Source organism: Schistocerca nitens, chromosome 6, assembly GCF_023898315.1.
Source record: "Schistocerca nitens isolate TAMUIC-IGC-003100 chromosome 6, iqSchNite1.1, whole genome shotgun sequence".
NCBI lineage: Eukaryota > Metazoa > Arthropoda > Insecta > Orthoptera > Acrididae > Schistocerca > Schistocerca nitens.
Window position 1 is genome coordinate 212,030,124 of NC_064619.1, and position 12,107 is coordinate 212,042,230.

At 39.5% G+C, this 12,107-nt stretch overlaps 1 protein-coding gene across 1 annotated transcript in view; it reads left to right on the forward strand.

The window, feature by feature from the left end:
- LOC126263285 (solute carrier family 12 member 4) overlaps nt 1–12,107 on the forward strand; it is a 277,199-nt gene that overhangs the window by 105,555 nt on the left and 159,537 nt on the right. The window contains exon 5 of the mRNA XM_049960371.1: nt 9,193–9,428. Within this exon, the coding sequence (XP_049816328.1) occupies nt 9,193–9,428 (236 nt within the window). The remainder of the gene's footprint in view (nt 1–9,192; nt 9,429–12,107) is intronic.

The window sequence follows — 12,107 nt, forward strand, 5'->3', positions numbered from 1 at the left end:
TGAGGTCATTAGAGATGGAGTACAAGCTCAAATTAGGGAAGGATGGGGAACGTAAATGACTGTGGCCTCTTGAAGGAACCATCCTGGCATTTGTGAGAAGCAATTAGGGAAATCGCGGAAAACATTAATCAAGATGGCTGGACATGGGTTTGAACTGTCATCCTCATATGCCTGATGGGCTAACCACCAAGCTACCCCGTTTGGTATATCTGACCAAAAGGGGTTGATAATCTCATTACCAACTACTTACCATGAGTTAGTGTCATGTCCAGTTCGATTATGAGAAGCTAGCCACCAACCAGTGCAACAGTGCAAACATCATGGATTTTATGCACAACAAGCTATTGGCTTATCAGTCAAACAATGCACTATTCCGATGACTGAAACAACAATTCTCTGTGACATCTCTCTTAACAGGATCTGTCCTCTGGTGCCACAAACAATGGGTCACGCAATATGCGGCCCACACCACAGCCTGCCCCACCCTGGTGTCAGACTCACTGTCCACCTCATTACAGAACACTTCATCTGGCACAACATCAAGCGTGAATACTGCACCTGGGCACAGGCACATGTACCATGCCAACAAAGTAAAATTTGAATACACACACAACAATTGGTCATTTTGAAATTTCTGCCATGATCTCATTGGCCCTTCCTGCAGCCCAAGGGATTCAATTATCTTCGGTCAATGACCAACAGAGCACTCTTCTGGGTGGAAGTGGTTACCCTCAAACACATCAGGGCACAGTCCACCACCCGCATCCTTGTAGAAATGTTGACTGCATGTTTTGGCATGTCAGGCAGCATAACTACAGACCAAGGCTGACAGTTGAAGCTGGCACTGCTCGGCACTCTGTGTAACATCTGTTTATCAAAAGCAACTGCACTGTACCCTATCACCCCCAGAGTAACAGGCTGGTCGAGCAGTGGCACAGGACTCTCAGAGCCGACCTCATGTGCCATGGTGGGTGGTGGACCAAAGTGTTATCATGGGCACTACTCAACATTAAAATCACCTTAGAGGAGGACATGCAAGTGCCCTTCACTAAGATACTATACACTCAATCACTGTTACTTCCCACTGATCCTGAGCAAATGGAGCGACATGCACTAGTTTAATGGATAAAGGAGCACATAAACATATCTGTGGGCCACCTTCCACTCTGCATTCAGTACTCAAGGTCTTCAGACATAAAGTGCTGTCACATTGTGAACATGTGATGTTACTGAGTGGCACAGTACCACAAGTGCTAAACCCACCATACACAGGACCTTTCAAAGTTCTAAAGAGAGGTATACATGCATTTGACATTCTAATTAACCATAAACCAACAACTGTTTTGATTAATCACTTGAAACTAGCATGGATTCTCTGGGAGATGTCGCCACCTACAAGACATGGCACTGTGGAATCGACCCGAAGACGCAAAGTAGACCTAGTTCTGTTTATAGTAATATGCCTTTTACTCTGTATACCCGTTCTTGTAGGAAAGTTTCTAATGATGAGAAAATACATGTATGGATGAAAGGACTTGGTGTACTTGCCGAAAATGTAACTGTAACTGGTGATATTACTTCGTATTACAATTATTAATAAAGTGTTATCCTTGACTCCTGTAACCAGGAGCGTCAGCCGAGAACCGCTAGAATCGCTACATCTGGTAATTGGCGGCTCAAGGATGCAACAATTTTTAAAAATTAACAAAGCATAGTGCCGCACTGCCCGCTGGGTGCCTAGCCGGGTGGTTACGCAACCCGCTTGGCTTGGCGCTAGGCTGGCACACCAACGGGTACGCACGCTGATAGTACGACCACAGCGCGCGTATGCTATTTTGCTCCCATGACGGTCCTCGCAGCGGCTAAGTCCGGTATCAGCGCTCTTACGTAATCAAGGTCACGCGTTCTCTATATAAGCGGGCAGTGCACGCCAGCGGAATCATTCCGCTGTGAGCTCTATCTGCAACAGCATTGAAGCACTGTGCTTTGTTGACATGTCTATCATCATCGCCGCCATCGCATGCCAGTTTACAAACACATAATTAGCTTGGAAAATAAACTTGGAGGAAATGGCACTGCACAATCTATTATTCTTAATGGTCCTATTTTCTTTCGTGGATGTCGAGTTAATTTTTCACTCGATGTTGTTCATACCATGAACAATGACCCAGTGTGTGAGCAGCCAACATGAACACAGCACTCCCTTGGAGACTTAAATCCGTATGACATTACCGTCAAAATCATTGATAACAACCTGTGCTATGCTGCCCACAGTGATGACAGTGACATACATCCAACAGCTTGACCGCTAGTACACACTATCCAACAACATCAACTATGCTGGAGAATACTACCACGATAACTTCCTACACCCATGCTGCAGGCTGGAGCAGATATTGCTATAGAAGTGACCCCATTGCTCTCACTCCATTCATCCCCATTCTCACCACCAGAGAACTGGTAAAGTCATACCAGGCACCTTTCGCACCACCTCCTACCCTACCACCTGTACAGCACCAGCGCCATGCACAACAGCACTATGGGAAGTGGTTCAGCCATGTCCTGAGTTGCAGCCAGACATAACACAGCTGGTCACACACACCTGTGCACACTATTCAGCCAGATGATGACATTGCTCATATCTCTCCTTCAGTGCTCCTCACTGAGTGTCTGCGGGTTTTCTCTGTGGGTTATTAGTAATGGCACACATCACTGCCCAGAGAGCAGATAATATCTGTGGGTAGGCCAAAAACAGTAGTAGATGTTAGTCATGATACGATGTGGACATGTCGATGTAGTGAGCTCTGTGAATGGAGTATATTCACTATCAACCACCTCAACTCCATTGTTGGTATGTCCCTGGTCACCCAGTAGGGAATTACTTCCATAGGTTGTGAAGTTCATATAACAGCATTACTTGTTTCTTTGTTGACAAATATGTCATTTATATTTTGATTATACCTACAGTGGGTTTACACCTCATCACAACACCAAAATATAAGAAGTGCAAGAATCAGAGAATGACAGGAATGACACCAGTGTTCCGGGTGGCCTTGTAGTGAACTTTCAGTATGAGAAAATACGGTGTGAAAATCCATATTTTTTATTTCAAAATACTCAGTATAGCAGAAAATATCTTTCATTTATTATTTATGAGTGGGCTCATAGACTAGTAGTAAAGTATGTGCCTGGAAATAGAAAGGTTTTTGTGACATTGCAAAAGTAATATAGTTGAGAAAACTGAATCAAAAACTAAGATTGACATTCTCATATCATAGCTGTGGCTCACAGTCAAGTCAAATTTTGTTAATAACATTGTGGTCATCTGTTGAATGTAAAATTATTTACTTGTAAAATACAATGTTGCTGTTTCAACGAAGTGATGTTATCAAATCAAAATAATTGCACTTTAGCTGACGTAAAAATCAAAAATTCACCCAACATGACCTGATGCAGAAAGTAGTTTCATCGCATTGCGTTCATGATTATACTTCTTGTCTATACTGTGCTTATTAAATTGTGTTTTAAGTGCACTTGAGCCTTCACAGCAGACATCAGAGCATATGATGAGGAAATTTTTGTAATGGTGTGTAGGCACTTTACTTCATGGTCCAAAGTGGGAATGATACCAGTACTGTTTAGGGTGCTGGCTGACATCAGGGCAAGCATTGTGTTGCTTGGCAGGCTGGGGGCTGCTGGGAATTGCAGGATCTTCCCGCAGTTGTTGTTTGAGAGTGCTGAAGTCACACTGTGGTGAAATAACAAGTTCTGCAGCAAAGTAACTACTTCTGTTAATGGAAGCTACTTCCCTGTACCATTGTCTTCTGTAACTACACTCACGACCCCATGTCCAGCTTCATGTCCCCTTGCATTATTCCATAGCAATGAATTATATACTTTGTCAGCAGTGAGTAACTGAGAGTCTGGGTTTGAGGTGTTACTTGCAACCACAACACTCTTCGCTCCAAAGGGCTACTGATGAACCTGCACTTGCTTCAGGATAGTAAAATGTTGACCAGAGATGATGCCATATACAGAAGGTGACTTTATCACCGATAAGTTCTCTTTGTAAAACTTATCATATGGGAAGGTCTGTTAGTTTACATGCATGGTGAAGTACATTGTCCTTGCAGTGTGTATATTTGTTCACTTGGAGTGTGTTGTACACAATGTTATGCAATAATAACAAGATCTGAGAGTCAAATGTGCCAATTGTCTGAATGAATTGCATGTTGTCATCCATGATACTGTAGGTTTCAAAAGGAAGTTCTAGGACCCGGAACCATAGATCTGGTTGTTGTGGCATGTACGGCGGGGCAACAAATTTTCCACTTGGCACGGAAAATGCAATGCAATTTGTTAGCGAATTGCCCAGGAGCTGTGTATTATGAGAAGTGCCCAGCACTTGCCCAAAATTTAACACCAGCTTTGAAATGGTTGCGGCTTCCTCTAATGCACACAACTGTCCTGAAAAGGCAGTGTCCATAGTAGCCGACAAAGTAACATCACTTTTGATGTGTTTGTTATCTGCAGTGGTGTGCACCTTAGTCACCATTTGTGGGAACAATGTTCCACCATTAAATAAAAGCAGTGATAGCAATAAACATGTTATTAAATTACACTGGGGAACAGCCATTTTGTTGTACTAGATCTGTGACTTGTTCTTAACTAATTTTTGGTCTCTGAATTCAAAACTGTTAGCAGTTTTTCTGTATCACGTCAAGTTTTTACCCAAAAAGTCATAAAAATTGGGCATACAAAGGAAAATAAAGTGGGTACTAACCAAATGTAGTAGAATATTAGAATATTTTATTCATTCAAAGGTTATTATAATATTCAAAGTTACATTGTGTTTATATAAATAATAAAAACAAAGATATTAGGGAACAAATTTTTGCTTATAACTTTTCCTACAATGTTCCATGTGTGGACTTTCTTGCTTGATGCTCCAATAGTAGTCAGCCATCATACTGACATCCCATCTATCTTGATACCTTGCTTCCATGACTTTCAGATCTTGGTGGAATCGCTCACCCTGTTCATTGCTAACAGCAACAAGATTTTCTGGAAAGTTAGCAAGATGGCTATGTAAGAAATTCAGTTTGTTACTCGTGTTACAGCCAAGCTTTTTAAAGCTCTCTAAGACTTGTTGAACAATTTCAACATAATTCTGGCTCATGTATTTCCTAGAAAGTCCTTGACAATACTTTTGAATGCCGACCAAGCATTCTTTTCAAGTTCGGTCATTGTTTCTATGAAACGTCTGTCTTTAATAAGTTGCTGAATCTGTGGCCCATCAAAGACACCAGCCTTCATCTTCTCATATGACAAGCTAGGAAATGCCGAAATGAGATTCTTAAAACAGTCCCCTTTAGTTGACAGAGCTCTAACATATTGCTTCATGAGACCTAGTTTAATATGCAAAGGAAGAAATATAAAGTTTTTTCTGTCGAAAAGTGGATGATTTACAATGTTTGGATCACCAGGTTTCAGGTCAGAACTTGGCAGCCACTTTGACTGCACCCAATGCTTCTCACGAGCTCTGCTGTCCCACATACACAGAAAACATGGATACTTGGTATATCTGCGTTGCTGGCCAAGAAGGAAAGAAACCATTTTAAGGTCAACACAGATGATCCATTGGTGCAAGTTATATTGCAACACGTCAGTGACCTTCTTTATGTCTTCATATTTTTCATGCAAGAAAACTGAATGGCCTATTGGGACTGAACGGTATAAATTTCCATTGTGGAGGAGAACACACTTCAAGCTACGTTTTGAGCTATCTATAAACAATCGCCATTCAGTTGTGTTATAGTCTGAAATTCCCAATTCATTCATTAAACCAGGTATGTTGTGACAATACACAAATCCATCAGCACTCTGAAAGAACTGCAGAAATGCACTTTCTCTCGATTGGAAGTAGGTGATTTTAGCTCCTTTTTCTAACAAATGTTTTTCATGCAGTCTTGATGCTAGAAGTTCTGATGCGTTTTTTAGATAGTCCCAAATCCCGTACCAGTCCTTTACAAACAGAATCATTGTCACCTTTAAAATCTTCATCGCTGCGGTCACTTCGATCTTCGCCTGACGCTGCTTCTTATTTTTCCAAAGAGGGTAATTCTTGAAATACTGCCACTGAAATTTCATCTGAATGTGGCAGAGGGAGTATAGCTGACTTTAAAGTAGGGTAATCTATTCTATATTTGTTCTTTTAATTTTTTAATTTTTTTTAATATCCTGGCATTTTTACTATACAAAAGTAATAATCACTGGAGTGGTCTTTGGGTTCTCGCCAAATCATTCGTATACCAAATGAAATTTATCGCGTGTTTCTTTTGTCCACATTCTCAAACCCTCCACACACTGCTTGCAGACTTTGTGAGGGGTCCATGATTTATCTTGGTCGATAGGCTTCCCTGACAAAATTACTGATGTTTGTCCGTTGACTGGGAATGGTAAAACAAATAACAAAATGAATCAGGGCTGTTTAAGCACTTATGGTGTGAACTACTAGCGGCAGACATAAAGACACTTTTTCATTTATATATAAATAAGAACTAAATACTGCTAATCTTCTGTAAATACAAATTCTTGCACTATGCATCAGAAACCAGCTTCACTATATCAGAGCAACAAGTACACCTGTTTACTACAGCATCTCATGCGTAACTGGCCACATTAGTCTAGACAATAGGAATCTAAAGCTGTCGCGTGGCATCACTATCCCGTCCAGTCGTCACTGGTTTGAGGTACGCTGACAGAGTGCAGCACTGCTTTCTGTAACAAACAAGTTACCTATGAGAAGCGTAATCACATGCGCAACAACTATAGAAACAAAACTTGACGTGATAGGAAAAAAGTACAGTTTTGGAATCAACATGTCCATTTACCTCTAAAACAGCCTAAGAATCGAAGTCAACGGAAATTAAGTTAAAAATTGTTTCCTAGTGTTTTCAAAGACACACACATATACCACAAAAGTATACACTTAATGCTAGCAGTTTTCACAAAAACAAGGCAGAATATGGAAAGCAGTCCACAGAAGATCTATAAGTCAAAGAAAAGACATTCCACACTTTTTGTCTTAGTGTTTGACTATTTGCATCCCAACATATGTAACCTTAATTTTAGCTGTGACATTTCCTATACTTTTGAGAAATAACATAGCAAGATTTTTGGCATCCATAAAAATTAAGTATCAATCCACTGAAGATGTGATATGATTTAATATATTTGCATTGATCAAACCTCTACAAGTCAAGTAAATTACAATTTTCATGTTGTTACATTTATGAAAACATTTCTAGAACAGTGTATACTTTCTTGCTTAACCACATCACCCTATTTTGTACCCATATTCTTGCAGCATGCATTCATCTCAACTGTGGACAGTACATATTGAGAAGTTTGCTGCTCTATTGTTTCTGCCAACTGTCCACAGTTGATAGCATACACTTCACAGCAGTGTAGTGAAAACATCATTCCCACCTAAAACAAGTCATGTCCATCCAAATAACCTAGGTCAAAAGATGCTCCTTAGAGGTTATCTTGGACCATATTCCCATATTTGGATTGTTAAAATGTGTCAAATCACCTGTGGAAAGTCTATAGGGAGAAATGGCATGGCATTCCAGGGCCAGCTCCCAACATCGTTTGTTATGTCTGACTGTAGTGGTCCAGTAAAACAAACCAGTAAGTAAAGCTTGAAAAATTAGTCTGATGTTGCACAATCTAGGTTCTGTATACAGTTCATCCATCAAGAAACAGGGAAATGGAGATCATCAACTAGCACACTCTAAATCTGTTGGTCGCAAGTTAATTTTTGTGTCAACAAAGTGAAATGGAAATCATGAAATGTTTCTTGATGTGTTGAAAGTGTTGAAAATGTCTTTAGTATAGAGGTGCATGTGAAAACATTTGAAACCGTTGTGGTAAAATAAATGAAATTTCAGAGCCTAAACAGTGATTGCTGTAACTGCTCCTGCGAAGAATGTACAAGGTAAATCACCCATAGCTTGAATAATTACAAAGTGTTGCTGTAAACGTGAGCAGAATTGTGCTGTATTGCGCTTTGTAGAGTGTAACAGAATATTTGAAAACTAGGACACTGTGCATGACCATGAACAGTTCATATCAGTCTAGCATGTGACAAAGTAGTGTAAAGTAACAAAGGGTAAAAAATGACTTGAGCATGCTGGATCATAATTAGTTCAGAAAAGCCCCACTTTGCTTGGTCTGATTGTAAACTGACTACCTCAGATGTTGTCAGAATCATTAAAAGTTATTGAAAACAGGTTAATCACCAGTTATTGTACCCAATTTTGTATCGCTAAGGTATAAAAAAATCATTTATTGTTGTTGTTATTGTTATTAAGAAATTAGAGTAATGTATATTGCTGTGACGCTTGTTATGATTTACGGAAAACTACCACACAAAGAATGAATGTATCAGGTGTGAAAATGAAAACCTTGGACACTGCACAGGCTCCACAGCAGTGCCCATCATATACACAGAAATGCAGGTGAATCTGCAGTATGCCCGCAGTTTTAGCCTTTATGCAGTGTGGTCAAACTGAATATGGTCCAAAAAGTGTTCCTTTTTTTTCATTTTGTGTCAATGTAATCTAAGAAGCTAAGAGATCATTGTATATCAGAAAAGACACAGTAAAATGGAAAGTTGGCATATGTTGCTGTAAAGAATAGCTCTTATGTTCATTAACTTATTTTATGTCAGACATGTATATGGCCCAGGCCAGTTTTATATTGACTGCCCTGTATTTAGTACATTCCTCAACCATTCCTCAAGTTATTTAGCACATTCCTCAATACTTTTTGTGGAAAGGTGCACTTCAAACAATAAAAACTGTCCTTTAATCCTTTTATGCAAAAGATAGTGTGTCCTTTTTATGCAAAAAGGACACAGCTCCATTAAAATATATTTGCATCAATAACTCATGGACATTGATCACAAATCAAAATCCTTTTCCCTTTATGAACTCTCATGTATAAAACAACCTTGTTTCATTATCTTCTGTGCTTGATGAAATACTTGATGTCAATATCTTAAATGCCACAAGTTTATATTAATCACTGAGTTCTGAAAATGGTACAAGGAAAAATTTCAAGGACACAGGTGCTTTAGGAATCAGAAAATGCAAAATGTTAATCTTGAACTTTGTTTTTCCTTAGACATACATGGCTCCAAGTGCATCCATATTTGGTGACTTCACCAAAGATGCGAGCATCATGTACAACAACTTCAGGGTGTACGGCACTGGTCTGCTGATGATAATGGGCACCATCGTTTTCATCGGTGTAAAGTTTGTCAATAAGTTCGCCACCGTGGCACTTGCCTGTGTGCTACTCTCCATCCTCGCCGTATATGTAGGCATCTTTGTGAACTTTAATGGGAATGAACTGTTGCCGTAAGTACTGCTCACTTATTCTCCTGGTGCCTCAGAACTATTCTATTTCTAATCTTATTGCCAGAGCTTTAATACTGTATAATGTTTGCTTATTACGATGGTGGTTTGAAAAGTTCTCGGAATCACCACAAGAGGTCAGAGCTAGTGCAACGAGTTGTCACGTGATATTCATTGAACTGTTGCCTGTAAACAGATGCCATGTCAGTGCTCTTGGAAGAGAGCTGTGGTGGTGACATGGCTCTGTTGTCGTTCGTGCATAGCAGTTAGTGAAGATGGAAAAAAATCGAGATTTGAGCAGTGAAATATGAAGGCAAAGGACATTCATCCTGATTTCCGTACTACACTGGGGGACTCTGCCCCTTCATATTCAACTGTTGCCAAGTGGACAAATGAATGTAATTTGGTTGGGAGACCTTCGATGATGATTGGCACAGTGGTCGACCAAGATGTTTCACTACTCCAGACATCATTGCAAAAGTGCACAAAGTGATCATGGAGGATCGCTGATCGAAAGTGCGTGGAATTGCTCATGCTTGCCAGAGGTCTGAAAGGGTATATCACATTGTAACTGAAGAATTAAAAATGAAAGAATTATCTGCAAGATGGGTGCCATAGCTCTTGATGCTGGACCAAAAATGCATGAGAATGGACATATCAGAACAATGTTTGGCATATTTTAGGAGAAACGAACAAGATTTTTTGCACTGGTTTGTGACCACAGATGAAACTTGGGTGCACTACTATACCCCAGAGACAAAACAACAGTCAAAGCAGTGGAAACATGCTGATTCCCTGCCACCAAAGAAAGCAAAGATAATTCCTTCGGTAGGAAAGGTCATAGCATCAGTGTTCTGGCATGCGAAGGGGATTCTGTTTGTAGATTATCTCCCCATTGGGCAAACAATTACTGGAGAATATTATGCTAACCTCCTGGACAAATTACAACAAAAGATGCTCGAAAAAAGCCCAGTTTTAGCAAGGAAGAAAGTCATCTTCCATGAAGACAGTGCGCACCCGCACACACGTGCCATCGCCGTGGCAAAATTACACAAACTAAGGTATGAATTGTTGCCACATCTGCCTTATTCATGTTACATGGCTCTGTCAGACTTCCATCTCTTCCCAAAACTGAAAATTTTTCTTGGTGGTCGAAAATTCATTTCAGACGAAGAATTGATAGCTGGAGTTGACAACTATTGTACAGTTCTGGAGGAAACTCATTTTCGATATGGGCTCAAGGCAATGAAACATCAGTTGGATTAGGTGCATTAATCTACAAGGAGACTACATTGAAAGATAAAAAAAGTTTCAGCGATGTAATTTTTTTCTTTTCTGTTCGGAGAACTTTTCAAACCACTCTTGTAAGAGGAGTTATCCTACAAAATACTGATTTGAAAATCCAGGACAAACAGAGAATTGCTGATGGTTTGGTGGTGATACAGTATGGAAATGTAACTTAATACATAATTTTCTGTTGCAGCATCCGTGGTAAACTTCTCCAGCTTTTGATTTCCTGTAAAGTGTTGTAGAACTGCTACAACAATGTTTACTGTTCATTGCTGATGACACTATTCTTGTTATTGATAATTCACTGGACAAACTTGAGGTATCAATTAATAAGTTTGGACAAACTTGAGGTCTCAGTTAATAAGTTTTTTAGCAATATTTTACTCCACCGTCTGATAACACCCTATGCCTTTTATAGCTCCATTTCTATGTAATATGAATCATATGACCACTGCAAAATGTGTTCCATACACAATCTTAATGCTGTATAAGGTGGCCATATTGCTGGCAGAAGTTAATTTGCCATGTACAATGTCATCCATGTCATGTACTGTCGAATTTGTGAACAGTTCATTTTTATGCTATTTTGATGACAACTAACTTGTGGGTGAGGTGGAATGATTGCAGACAGTGGAATGATACCCGAGTGTCTGTTCTGATGGTTTGAGCCATTTCTCCATGCTAGTCTTTCATGTACAATCCTCCGCACATCTGCATAACTACGGAATCTCCACCATTCGTCTATGTCATCAAATTTCACAAGCTTCTATTCTTTTCTTTGCTGTACTGTTTATCATCCATGTTTTGCTTCTGTATAAGGTTACAGGCCAGACAAACACTTTCAGAAAAGATTTCTAACAAAAAGTTACATTTTATGCTAAAAAATTATCTTTTTCATAAGTGCTTTTCTTGTTATTGCCAGTCTGCATGTTATATCCTCATTATTTCTACTGTCATCAGTTATTATGCTGTCAAATAGCAAAACTTGTCTTCTACCAGTACTTTTAATGATTTGCTTCATAATTTGGATTTCCTCAGCATCACCATTTTAGGTTAGTCTTTTCATGACACTCTGTCTACTGCACTCAGTTGACCTTCTAAACTCACCAACAAACATAAGTATATGAATGTAGATCCCAACAAATAACAGTTTATAAGAGAAGCATGCCGACAGCATTCAAAATTAAAGTAATTTTCATCATGGAGTGGGGAAAGAGGACCGTTGTAAAGGAAATGAAGAATGATGTGGAAAATTAGCAGAATGTAATAGATCACAAATGGCTAATGTGAATTTTAACAACCTCCTTTGTTATGCACATTGGATGACCATTAATTGTAATAATTGTTCATGGAGTTAAAATATTGTTGGCCGGGTCTACTGGTAGTTTTAAA